The sequence below is a fragment of the Bidens hawaiensis genome, unplaced genomic scaffold, assembly GCF_021521415.1.
Source record: "Bidens hawaiensis isolate Kalapana, Puna unplaced genomic scaffold, B.hawaiensis_p1.1 tig00033913_1, whole genome shotgun sequence".
NCBI classification, from domain to species: Eukaryota; Viridiplantae; Streptophyta; class Magnoliopsida; order Asterales; family Asteraceae; genus Bidens; species Bidens hawaiensis.
The window spans coordinates 105,031-118,921 of record NW_027495852.1 but is presented as its reverse complement, the minus strand read 5'-3'; the positions used below and the strand labels follow the sequence as shown (position 1 = coordinate 118,921).

Below are 13,891 nucleotides of genomic sequence, written 5' to 3'. Positions count from 1 at the left end.
TTTTTTAACGTAATAAAAATGAAACAATTTAGCTATAGACAAAAAACATGCCAAATGGGATAGAAGTGGTCGGAAGATTGCTTTATTATTATTTTTTTTAGTATTTTCAGGAATATAAAATAAAAGACAATTAAAATAATTTCTTCCTTTAAAATTTTCATTATATACATTGACTACATTCTCATAAATTTGTTTATCCATATACTAACCATTTAAATTTATTCTTTTGGTTTATTTTGAAAAGCTAGAATCATGAAGTTCTTTTCTTAGCTATCATATATATAACCAGCTTTTATTCTCTGTAATATGAGGTTGTTTTATATTATTCATTTATAATATTAATATATTTTTTTGGATTTTATTATTATTTATTGTAAGCAAGTTATTAATATACTTAGGATTTTATGATGAAAGAGTTCACAAATAAATGAGATGTGATAACCCGGTTAAAAGCTATATGAGTTTGGTGAGACTCATGACCCGTTTTTTACTATAAAATTGTTTCTTAATTATAAGTAATATCTTAAAAAACGGATACTAATTTTTAATATATCTCTATTTTAGAGGATTTTCATATCAAATATTTGATGAGATTAATTTTTAATATAATGAGATGTTATAACCTGTTTAAAAGGCTATCTGGGGATGGTGATACCCATACTCGTGAATTTGGTTTGAATGCATGAGAAACATTCATTTACAAATAAAGCAATCTGGTGGCTTAAAAGAATTTAAGGAGGTTTCGCTTATATATATTTAAGATTAAGATTTAATACATAATCTTGTTTTATTATTTATGGTTGGATTGTACTTTAAAGAACCCGTGTTTTCACACGAACATCTATACGTCGCTTTGTCAAGATTTACAGCAGCCATTGACTAAAAATTTTGATTATTGATAAACTAGGTATATTGACCAACACAACCGCAAACGTAGTGTACAAGGAATTTTTTTCTTATTAGTAAATATTTACGTAATGTTTCTTTAGTAATTCCTATAATTTTAATATAAATTGTAATTTTATTAACAATATATGATAATTGTGTTGTCGTATTTTGAGTAACGTTCAAATTTTAAATTTTTTATCAATTCCCGTGTAATACGCGAGGCTCAAACTAGTAAATATCATAAAGGGTAGTAAATATTATTTGGTTATTTCTACTATAATTATATGTAATTATATTTATTATGTAATAATATATTTACTATTTACCTACATTTATAGAATAAAAAAGAAGAAACTCACGTAAATACTATGGAGGGCAGTATATATTATTCGGTTGTCTCTACTATAAATATTTATAAATAAAATATTTGTTGTGTAATACTATATTTATCATTAATTTAAAATTTATAGAATATAAATAATAGGCTTGTTTATATTCTTAAGGTAGAACGCACTTGGTATTTGAATCTTAGTTTGCCCTATTTATTAAGTGAGCTTCAATTTAGACTCGAGTTAGGGCTTAAACTTATATAATCTATTAACAAGCTTGTCTCAAGTAGTCGCTAACAAGCGTTTTCGCTTCCTTCATCAAAAAATATATTTAACATAATTGTAAAACATAACTACATTATTAGTAAGTTTCTATTTCATAAGTATGTAATTTATAATGTATCTTATAAGATAAAAGATTATAAAAAGAAAAGAAAGATCTCGAGTCATATAAAATAAGAAAAAACTCAAGTCAAATTTTTGTTGCTTTCTTGATTCTTAATTATTGTTCTAATTAAATATTTATAAACCAACTTTCGTTGAATATTATTATTATCATGGTCATTTTCATCACGTAACCTGCTTCATCATATACCTGATCTTTGATGTCCACAAATTCCTATAAATTCAGACACAATGTGGTCACTAATTCACCACACAACAATATTCACTAATAATATTATTAATGGCTTACTTGGCTAGTAAATCACTCTTCTTCTATGTTTTTCTCTTAATAACATGTCTCACTTCAGCACAACTGTTGTTCCGGCCATCCGCATTAGTGGTTCCAGTTAGGAAAGATGCCGCAACTAACCAATACGTTACTCGTATTAACCAAAGGACACCATTAGTGCAAGAAAACCTAGTGGTGGATCTTGGTGGCCGGTTTTTATGGGTGGATTGTGATAATAACTATGCATTGTCAACTTACAGACCGGCTCAGTGCCGGTCTGCTCAATGCTCTTTGGCAGGAGCCAACGGGTGTGGGGATTGTTTTGGTTCACCTAGACCGGGGTGTAATAATAATACGTGTGGTGTGTCTCCGGATAATCCTATTACTAGGACTGCTACGGGTGGTGAGCTGGCCACGGACCTTGTCCAGGTCCGGTCCACTGACGGGTCGAATCCTGATCGACCAGTTAATGTTTCTAGGTATTTGTTTTCTTGTGCACCTACTTTCTTGTTGCAAGGACTTGCAAGTGGGGTGTCTAGAATGGCCGGGCTGGGCCGGACCAGGATTGGGCTTCCTACCCAGCTGGCTGCAGCTTTCAGCTTTGACAGGAAATTTGCCATTTGTTTGTCGTCGTCGACGAACTTTGACGGTGTTATGTTCTTTGGGGATGGACCATACAACTTCCTTCCAAACATTGACGCTTCACAGTCTCTTAGGACAACCCGACTTTTTATTAATCCGGTGAGCACTGCTTCCTCGTCTACACAAGGCGAACCGTCAGCCGAGTATTTTATAGGGGTGAGCTCAATTAGGGTTGACAATAAGTCCATACCATTAAACACTTCATTATTGTCGATTGACAACGAAGGCAACGGCGGGACCAAAATCAGCACCGTGAATCCTTACACGGTCCTCGAGACCTCAATCTACAGTTCACTGACTACAGCCTTCATTAGAGAGGCTGCAGCCAGAAACATTTCCAGAGTTGCATCTGTGGCCCCCTTTGACGTGTGCTTCAGCACAACAAATGTGCTAAGCACACGTGTGGGGCCCTCTGTTCCATCCATTGAGTTAGTTCTTCAGAACGAGAACACCGTATGGATGATATCGGGTTCAAACTCTATGGTACAAGTGAATGATAACGTATTATGTCTTGCGTTCGTTAACGGGGGATCAAATCCAAGGCCGTCGATTGTGATCGGAGGGTATCAACTAGAGAACAATCTTCTTCAATTCGATATTGCTACTTCAACCCTAGGGTTCAGCTCAACTCTCTTGGGTAGACAAACTACTTGCTCCAACTTTAACTTTACAGTTAATCCTAAACATGATTATTATGTTGTAAACACACAATATAATATTTGTTGTATGAATAAATTGTGTGATACCAATAACATTATTTTAATATTAAATATTATATGTATAAATCTTATCAATGATTTGATAATAATATCATTAATGTCTTTATATTATTTGTTATTTGAAAGGGATTTGAAAATGATGTGTGCTAGGTGAAAGAATGTGTTTATGCATATATGGATAAAAATACTAACTTTATATGATAGGAACATGAAAATCTTTTTTGTCGTTAAATCAAACATATAATTTACTATAAAACGATTACAATAAAGTGGCAGGCAAACGGGCAACAAGCTGCGCCGCAACCCCCTTTTGAACAGCAAAGCCAATCCTGCTAAAAACGAAGCTTTGAGACCTAGAAGCTGAAGAGGTTCCGTGTACGACGCGCTGAACCCTACTCAAAAATTTCACAGCCTCTGGAGCCAGAAAACCAAATGTATCAAAGGCAAATGGTATTTTTAAATGAAAACTTTTCTGTCTTAAATATGTTATTTTTATTTATATTTAATATTTTGTATTTAGCATAATGTATTTTGTCATGGTCCAAATCAGGCTTTTTGTTAGATAATACTAATGCATCATATCAATAATCAATATGATAGAAAACAAATAATAATAATAATAATAATAATAATAATAATAATAATATCTTTGTCATTCATTTGGAATACAAACACCAATAGATATAGTTTTTCTTTAAGAATCTTATAACATAAACATGATTAATATGTTGTAAACACACAAAATGACATTCTTAAACAAAGAAGCTTATATTAAATTTTACATGTAATGATAATTTTTTTTGAACGACCAACAAATTTTTTTTATAAAACTAGCAAGACGCCAGAAACAACCGAATTACAAGCCACCAAATCGAATAAAAAGAAAAAGCCACCCGAAAGCAACACCAAAACAAAACACCCACACCGACTCCACCCCAAATACAACCATTAGACCCGAAAACTACACCAATCCTTCCATGAGAGCCCACAATTTTTTGCTTTGTTCTTTACCCACATGAAACTCAATACCTTTATCTCTTCTAACAAATTTGAGACTTGAATCGGGGTCCCGGAATGAACTAATGCATTTCTCCTTTTTCATAAGCACCAAACCGCTATTAAACACACCGCATGAAACACTTTAATTTTATCCTTAGTAAATGTCGAAAATTTAAAAAAATCCAACAGATCTTGAAAACTAAACAGGATAATGATAATTAATCTTGTGACTTAAAAAGATACATGCAAATTGCAAGGGATGAGAGAGAAAATCATAAAAATTGTGTCAAGAAAAGATATCTGTGATTTGATTACAAATTTTGAATTAGTTGCCACTAGAAAGGGATTTAAAAATGACTTATGCTAGGTGAATTAAAGGACTTTATGTACAAATGGTAGAAGGATAATATTGTAACAATTGTCAAGGTCTTTTTTCCGAACATGTCATGATAAGGAAATACATATTCAAATCAAGGTAGTAAAAATCGTTAGGCGGATCTTAGGCGGCTAATTGGAGATTTGGGTGTATTCGGGAAGTACTTGGACACGCGGTAAATATAAAGAAAATTAATTTTTGGATATCATATATATGTCAAATATTATAAATTTACTAATATTTATAACAAAATAGGTGAATATCAATATAAATAAGAGATATACATTTTTAAATAATACATTATTGTAAAAATTGCTAATAACTAATTAAAAAAATAATATTCGTTCTTTAATATTATATAAATATGAATCATTTAATTATTTTTTAAAGTCAAAATAAGTCCAAATTGATTGACTAGATATGATTCTGACTGAGGTTGATCACATTTGATAAATTTTCAATAACTACCCGAAGTTAAAGAAAGTTGTCTCGACGCAATACCTTGTAGCGATTACTTATGAGTACTCGGTCTTATAACTTACTTTTATACTAAACAATTAATGCGGAAAAATATCGTATATCGGTCAAGGACCGATATTTGAGATATCGGTTATCGCGGTGAGATATCGGTGGGATATCGGTAATTTTAATATCATGCAAAATTTACATATATAGCACTTTAACACTAACAATTCAGTATACTCTTCTACTATTTACAAATTATCCTTTTGCAAGTTGTAAAACACTTACAATTGTAGCAAGTAAGAACTGATTAAGACTCAAACCATCAACATAAAACACTAAAAGTTAAAATTAAGACTTAAAACACTGATATCGGGAATATCGGTGATATATCGGTGAAATATCGGCGAAATATCGGTCAATATCGCCGATATTATCGGTACCGAGATTCGGACCGATATTTTGACTGATATTTCACACGAGGACCGATAACCGAGATACCACCGATATACCACCGAGATTGAATGCATAGCTTTTATAGCATTGATTCAAACAGGTGTCCTTTTATGAGATTTAAATATATTAGTAGTTTAGTTTGTATTTATCTAAATAGTCGTTTGTCTACATTCTGAATCAACTTTTTCAAAAAGGAAATTAAGATATAATTGTGATAAGCAATCATCTATATGTTGCATAGTCAGTGTAACAGAAGAGTATGTCATCAATATTTAATAAAAGGGTCCTACCGAGGGCACCTTTTTATACATCTCGTATAGGATTATACGGAGGTGTATAGCCCCCCGTATAGCTTTATACGGGACGCATAGAGGGTGTGGGGTGTCTCTAGAAAACCTTTTAATAAAACATCTTTTAGTAGCTGTTTATTGAGAAATAGATAAACATATAAACAGATTTTTAAATGAAGCTGTTGTTTTGGACAATCTAAAATAACACAAGTTGTAAATTCTACATCTTCGAGCATCAACAACACTAGAACTTCACAAACAGCCACATCCGATTACAGACTTTTTTCAAAAACCCTAATTTTCTTTAACACCACCACACCTTCACGAGTCCCATTAAAAAATAATATTATTGTGTATATGTATATAATGTATATATGTGTGTATGTGAGAGAGGGGATCCACCACTCCATCCGCGGACTGGTCCTTCCCCACAACCCTTCGTCCACGGGCCTGCTCCCACAATGCCAACCACCTTTCTCCCTCCATATGTCCATTCCACAAACGACCTCCACTTAGGAGCGTTGTGGTTGCTCTTACTTCCACAAACGACCACCTTTCTCCCTCCATATGTCCGTTCCACAACCCAGAACCAATTCTACCTTTACCGGTCAAAACCCGACCCAACCCTAACCAAAACCCAAAAAAACCCGGTAAACCTAGTCAAATACTCGACTGTATCCAAAACCGGTTCCTACCCAACTCAGATTTGACTTTTGTTGACCATACCGGTTTGTACACTTCTACACATATGAAGAATGCATGTTCTCTATCTAATAATATAACATCTACTTTCATTCAATTCTATTCTTATATCAAATAACAACTGATGCATAAATCATTTATGCAATTTGTGTCCAAAATCCAAATCCAATACCAGAACAATAAAACTGACAAAAAAAATCCAACAGTCTATAAAAAAATCTATAACATCTTCTAAAGTCTAAACCATAAAACTTATGCCTATCCGAAAAAAAAGAATCAATAAATCAGTATAACAATGCTACAATACACGGCTGCCCAGAGCTCCACGTACACAACCATCGCCTCCTTGTATCATATTGTTACATGTATGATTTGATGAAAAAAGAATCCTTATTGTCTGCGTCTCCCGTTCCTCTCAAAGGCTTTCGTATCCATGCTTATTCTGTCAGCATACATAGGAAGACGAACGATATCATTGATCTCGTCTAATACTACTTCTTCTGTGATATTATCCTTGATACTCCTCATAACCTACATCATCAAAATGAAAAGATTATTACAAATAAAGTATGATATAATTACAAAGAGTGAACTGCGGTTTGTCCAAATCTGCGGTTTTAGTTCATTAGTTTCAAATTTGCGATTTTCGTCCATGTGGTTTCATTTCACTTGCAGTTAAACCTGAATACATTAACCCCATTAAGTCTGGTCGTTAAACACATCAGCGTGCCCCTCACGTTGCGAATTAGGACTGAGGTTTATTTGGGGAAAAAAAGGACAAAGTTCGATGATGAGTTTAACGACCAGACTTAACGGGGTTAATGAATTCGGGTTTAACTGCAAGTGAAATGAAACCACGGGGATGAAAATCAAAATTTGAAACTATTGGACTAAAACCGCATATTTGGACAAACCACATGGACGAAAACCACAGTTTACTCAATTACAAATAAAGTATGATATAATAACAATATAACATTTTTAATGAAACGTTTTAGGATGTTAAGATGCATGAAATAAAAATGAACTTTACTTTCCAGAGTTGGTAACTAGTCATAAATAATGCGTAGAATAAAAACTTAAATGCTCCTCATAACAAACTTTACTTTTTTGTATTTTGAGCCGAATTTAAGGTTAGTTCTAAAAACAGGAAAAAGTGTGTTCTATTTTGTAAATTGCTTTTAAAAATAATTCATGAACAAATTTTGACCCGTTTTGACACTTGTTGCCACCTGTCAAGAGACTAAATTTTCCGCTTGTAAGTGTTTTTTTAGGATGTTTACAGAGAAGTAGACCTTTTTGAAGGTTATGAACTCATTTGGTGTTGATTTGTCAGGCCGCATTCGCATATAGACCCAAGCATCTTCCTCAGAATCCCATGAGCATTCTATTATCTTTCCTGATAATGAATATACATCTACTGATGGATCTGAAATATAATACTCGAGTCATCACGATAATGCAGTTCCAGCTAATTTTCATATTTAATGAACAAAATCAGATAAATTAATAAAAATGTCACCTTTAAAAACAACCCGACTTCTATCCATCGCCTTCTTTCTACCACGCTCGTTTACAAAAAGCATAGGGCGATTATCATTTCCCACCTGTCAAGATTATACGCTTTCTTAGATAAAATAAATGAAAAAATATAAATAAAGAACATAAACACATCTTTTTACAACCTCCAAGAGAAAATCAACCGAATTCATTTCAGGATACTTCCACTTCAAAAGACCTTCATGTGTGTGAGGCACGTATGGATCATCCCAACCCTAGCAGTATGAAAAACCGTTAGTAGAAACATAACTTGTTTCTCTGTGCATTAATAGCATAAATAAATTGATAATCACCTGGAAAATGAGACCGTCTGATGCATGGGATAGTTTAGGAATGAACACCTTAAGAAGCTTAGATACCGCAGAAAGTATGTAGAAGTCTTTTCGTCTCACCTAAATGAATCTTTAATTGTTAAAAAACGAATCATAACATATAACGTATATTAATATCAAGATCTAATTACGCACCCTAAATAGTTCCAAATCATATCTGTAATACGGGTTTCTACTTTTGCCCAAACGCTCTCGCTCGATATTCCTAGGTTTAATAACATCATTGTCGAGTATCTTCCACCTGTCACTAAAAGGGTGCTGAAACGACATTGAAAATTCAAATTTCAGCTTCATGATTGTTATACAAACACGTTTGCAACATTACACAACTAAGTCAATAAGTCAAAGCGTATAAATAGTAAGAGAAAAAGGGATTTACATCTACGAGTGATCTTTTGTTGATTGCTATAAGATCGTAAATGAGATATCTCCTTTCCTGCGCATGTGTCGCTGGATCGGTATCAACTACCATTTCTCCATCAAGTAAAGTATAGTTATGAGTGTTTCCAGCTGCGCCCTAACAAAAAAACATGTCAGACAATATTATAGATACAAACATGTCGGATTTTAATGATTTCCTATATTAAGGGCACACTACCTCATTAACGTTTCCGCATGGAAACCGCAACTGAACACTTCTAAAATTAAAATTTCTATCGATTAAATAACACCCATTCCAAGTTATTAGCATCATGTAGCGTGTCCCATCAGCTTTCCATGTGGCATAATAGTACCGCTGTTTCAAAAGTTGTAAGTTGTCCCTGAATTATAACAATTAACAGCATAAGAACCTTAAAGTATAACATTAACGATTAAACTGCATTTTTGCATGCTTTAAAATTTGAATATTAAACTGCACCTGCTAAGAGAAACAGGGTGTGATCCTGGAAACCGAGGCTTTCCTCGTCCCTGAAAAAAAGCTAATATCTTTATCTTTTCTTACCATATTATGTTCTTTCTTATCTGGTATTATGCACAAACATCCACATTTATTACTAATAGCTTGATTTAAAAGATTGATTACAGAATTAAAGTTTTTTAAATAACCCAAAAAACTTACCCGACCACTCAATTTAAGAACTTGATTACAAAATTGCCTCATTGGTTCTATCTGATTAGACGGCACGGGATCTCCCAATACATCATCACTTGTCATCCGGCTAGCTTGCACCTCATTATCCTGCAAACTCTTATAATTCAGGTAATGTATATCTCCGACAGAACAAACGCGTACAAGAAAACGGTCAAACAAGTCAAAAGTCACCGAAAGTGCTTTTTTAATCCCCAACAATGTGACCAGGATTACCTACCTGCAAACCAGCAGTTGTATCATCATCGTCCCGATCAGGTGACCTCTTCCACTCAGGGGTTTGTGGGCAAACAAAATCTTTAGGAATTTGATCACCAAAAAGATTGTATAAATCATTAATATAATCTTGCTTGTAGATCCCTGGAGAACGCGCTTCAGCAAAAATTTCTATCGCCTGTACGAGTCCCAAACACGCATAAATTCAATTCATATTCGGTTGTCAGAGTCAGACCACATCAAAAGTTTTCTTTGACTAGTCAAACATACCTCTGTGACAGAAAATGATTCTGACCGTATAAGATAGTTAGCAATCATATAGCCTGTCCGGTTATGACCATGTGTACAATGGACAAGAACATACTTATTTGATTGACCATATTCAGCGCTGAATTGAGTAACCTAATAAAATAAAAATGCAAACTTTAGTAACATCCCATTTTCATTATACCAAAACTAACACAAGCCTACCTCTTGAATAAATTTTTCTACAGACTCGTAATCAGGCACTGAATCTCTTCCTGCACATCTAATCTGCATTTAAAGAAGTCAAAGAAAATAAATTTAATTGATTTACTCGGCATTAATGACAAAAACGAAAAAGATAGTTATTTGATGATCTAACCTTCACATATTTAATACCTTCTCTGGTCCAATCTGACTCGCGATAGTACCGATTAGTATTTGTTAGATCGATTACTAACCCTATCTGGAAAAGGATAATATAATCATATTATTAGAATAATTAAAGGCCAAAAAAGGCATAATAGTAATTTCACTGTGGAATATTTACTTCTCTTTGTAAACTTCTTTGCTGTTGAATTGCTTGTTGAGGAGTATATCTTTTATTAAAGGGAATCTTGTCGTCAAAAGATTCTCCAAGAGGGACTTTTGAGGGGATAATAAAATCCAGTGTATCTCCAAATGGCGGGCAGTCCAACCAACCTATATAGTGCAGACCATAATATTAAGTTTGTATTCAATAAAAGAAAAATATTAACGAAAAACAGAACCATAGATATTTGAGAACGCATATGCCTACCGGGTGGAAGGCTATTTCGGTCAAAGGATCCATTGTTATTATTCTGAACTCCGTTGCTACGCTTAGATGGCTCAGACATATGCATGGGGTCCACATCCGCGTATCTTCTTTTGGATCCCCTATTTCCTCTTTCCTGTTGTTACATTTATACAAAACATGATTCAGCCACTAAACGCTATATATGTCCACACACAAATAGCGAGCATACGCAAATAACAAGCATTTTAAAATGTCCTGTACAAATATGAATATATATAGTAAAAAGATTAAAGATTAATACTTGTTCCATGGTTTCAAAGCTCGTCACTCTCTCTCTTCCGTTTGATTGATATTTCACAGCATCCCCACGGATCGAGTCATCTTCTTCAGGTAAAGGCGGCGCATTCAAGTCCATGAGTTAAATCCCCACATTAACAAATTGATTGATGATATCTGGATCCAACTACTCAGAAAGAGCTGCAACTTAAAACACCAAAAACTCGATCAACATAACATATCAATCATGATAATTTGTAACTGCTAAGACAGTGTTAATGCAAAACTATGTTGACCACATGAAACTATAAACACACAGTTATTACAGCAAGTTGAAATGAGGCTATTTGCTAAAATGACAAAGTATAACACAGTATTACACAGCATCACTTTGTTCCCATTGTATTATCATTTAGTATCCTTCACAATTTGATCCAAAAGACACCTTTATTCACAGTCCAAGAACGGGGCTAAAAACATGTCATTAACAAACACAAACGAACAAAAACTAACAAACTTAAACAAACGCAAATGAGCATAATTGTCGAAAACATAACCAAGTATATATGTATACACACACGTAGATATAATTCAAACGAGCCCTTTTTATGTTCATATATTCATATAAATATAACCGTGGTTGTAAAAATCCCGATTAGGCGCTGATAAATCCCGATGAATTCTGATTAATCCCCGACTAATCCTGATTAATCGTAGTCCTCACCCACCACCCGACTAGCGGCTGGCGGTTACTACAACCAGTCGCTAGTCATTAGTCAGTTGGTGGGGCGGGGACTAGCCATTAATCAGGATTAGTCAATTTTAATCAGATCAGACTTTAATATATAACTTAATGTTTAATATATATATACACACATTTTTATATGTAATTTTCAGCTTTATTCCGAAATTGGTTGGAATCTCGCTAAAAACCGCTGATTTTGGCCGAAAACAGCAGATTTTAGCCAGAACCTCGGCAGAAAACACCGAGTAGGTCCAATTAATCACGATTTTGGCCGAATTTGACCATTGACTGACTAATTGCCCGATTTGCCCAAAATTAATCAGTGAGGTGGGGATTAGCGATTAATCGACAATTAATCGGATTAATCAACACCTAGTCAGGATATGTTTACAACCATGACACCACAATGAATATAACTATTTACGTATTTATTAAAATTTAACCAAACGAACATAAATAAACAAACACAACTGGAAAAAAAACATAAACGAACGTTCATGAACACAAATGAATGAACAAAACGTGTGCTCGTGTTCGTTCGACCAATCAAACGAATAAAAAAATATGTTCATTCATCCGAACAGTTGACGAAAAATCGGTTAAGTTTAAACGAACGAACGTAAATAAACAAACACAAATGAAAAAAAAAACATAAACGAATGTTCATGAACACAAATGAACAAACAAAACGTGTGTTCATCCATTCAAACAGTTGACGAAAAATCAGTTAATTTTAAACAAACATAAATAAACAAACACAAATGAAAAAAAAAACATAAACGGGCGTTCATGAACACAAATGAACGAACAAAACATGAGCGCGTGTTAGTTTGATCAATCAAAATCAAATGAACAAAAAAAAATCTGTTCATCCATCCGAACAGTTGACGAAAAATCAGTTAAATTTAAATGAACGAACGTAAACAAACACAAATGAAAAAAAGGACGTTCATGAGCACAAATGACCGAACAAAAAGCGTGCTCGTGTTATTCGATCAATCAAGATCAAATGAACAAAAAAAAATATGTTCATCCATCCGAACAGTTGACGAAAAATCAGTTAAATTTAAATGGATGAACGTAAACAAACACAGATAAAAAAAAGGACGTTCATGAGCACAAAAGACCGAAAAAAACACGTGCTCGTGTTAGTTCGATCAATCAAGATCAAATGAACAAAAAAAATCCGTTCATCCATCCGAACAGTTGACGAAAAATCAGTTAAATTTAAATGAACGAACGTAAACAAACAAACAAAAATGAAAAAAACAAAAACAAAACAAAAATGGACGTTGATGAACACAAACAAACAAAACACGTGCTCGTGTTCGTTTGAACAATCAAATGAATAAAAAACATCTGTTCATCCATCGGAACAGTTGACGAAAAATCGATTAAAATCATATCAGAAAAAAATAAACACACTAATCCAAATCCAAATCCAAAACAACTAAACATTAGTGCATTAGTTAAAACCAAAACACATCAACTTCCAAAATATTCAAACTGCTAACAACTTTACACTTAAAATCAATTACATCAATTATTATACGTACGAAGTAAAATCACATGTACAACAATTGCTCAGTTTCAAACTAACAAATCAAAATGAAGTTGAATTGATATTAACACAACAAAATTAACACCAAGTTAAAATCAAAATTGACAGCAATTGGATGCAATTGAAGGATTAGATCGATCATATAAGCAATGAAAATGGATCGAATTGCAAAATCGCACCGTGAATTTGGGTTTTGGAATCGGAATTTGACGAATGTCTTTTTTAGGGTTTTTGCCCGCCAGGCGACTGGTAATAATAATATTAATATTAATAGGTGGGCGAGAGAGAGAGAGTACAAAACAAACCGGCAATTGAAAACCGCCTGAAGATATTTAAACGTCGTCGTTTCCCCATTTTTAAGTAAAATATTAACCTTTTATAACATGTTGTTGTTATTATTATTATTATTATTATTATTATTTGAACCTAGTAAGACTAGTCGTCGTTTCCCAATTTTTAGTAAAATATTAAAACTTCATAACATATTTTTTATTATTATTATTACTAGGATATAACCCGTGTTATACACGGGTTGAAATTTGATATGTAACAAA

At 33.4% G+C, this 13,891-nt stretch overlaps 1 protein-coding gene and 1 pseudogene across 4 annotated transcripts; one reads left to right on the top strand and one right to left on the bottom strand.

Annotated features, from left to right (window-relative positions):
- The first annotated feature begins 1,650 nt into the window (after positions 1-1,650).
- On the top strand, positions 1,651-3,401 carry LOC143585618 (putative aspartic proteinase GIP2 pseudogene; annotated as a pseudogene).
- A 3,239-nt stretch (positions 3,402-6,640) lies between these two features.
- Positions 6,641-13,657, bottom strand: LOC143585614 (uncharacterized). 4 transcript variants are annotated; one of them, XM_077067372.1, is made up of 18 exons: positions 13,517-13,657; positions 11,057-11,238; positions 10,777-10,909; positions 10,528-10,679; positions 10,360-10,443; positions 10,206-10,268; positions 10,005-10,136; positions 9,739-9,912; positions 9,489-9,608; positions 9,288-9,337; positions 9,027-9,189; positions 8,808-8,945; positions 8,564-8,686; positions 8,390-8,488; positions 8,222-8,311; positions 8,059-8,143; positions 7,832-7,965; positions 6,643-7,067 (listed from the first exon to the last, which is right to left on the bottom strand). In XM_077067372.1, the coding sequence occupies exons 2-18, from the start codon at positions 11,168-11,170 to the stop codon at positions 6,927-6,929; spliced, it is 1,995 nt and encodes a 664-aa protein (XP_076923487.1). In that variant the 5' UTR covers positions 11,171-11,238; positions 13,517-13,657; the 3' UTR covers positions 6,643-6,926. The 4 variants fall into 4 exon arrangements, with proteins under 4 accessions (XP_076923489.1, XP_076923487.1, XP_076923486.1 ...); XM_077067371.1 differs by having other exon boundaries at positions 11,057-11,232; XM_077067373.1 differs by having other exon boundaries at positions 6,644-7,067; positions 8,808-8,864; positions 11,057-11,232; positions 13,517-13,656.
- Between the last annotated feature and the right edge of the window lie 234 nt (positions 13,658-13,891).

Bases quoted from the DNA above. Each gene is read 5' to 3' on its own strand.
- LOC143585614 (XM_077067372.1), bottom strand. From the start codon at position 11,170: ATGGACTTGAATGCGCCGCCTTTACCTGAAGAAGATGACTCGATCCGT. The intron at 10,910-11,056 runs GTATTAATCTTT...ATGTAACAACAG, and splicing joins GCTTTGAAACCATGGAACAA to GAAAGAGGAAATAGGGGATC. The intron at 10,137-10,205 runs GTAGGCTTGTGT...TTATTTTATTAG, and splicing joins TAGAAAAATTTATTCAAGAG to GTTACTCAATTCAGCGCTGA.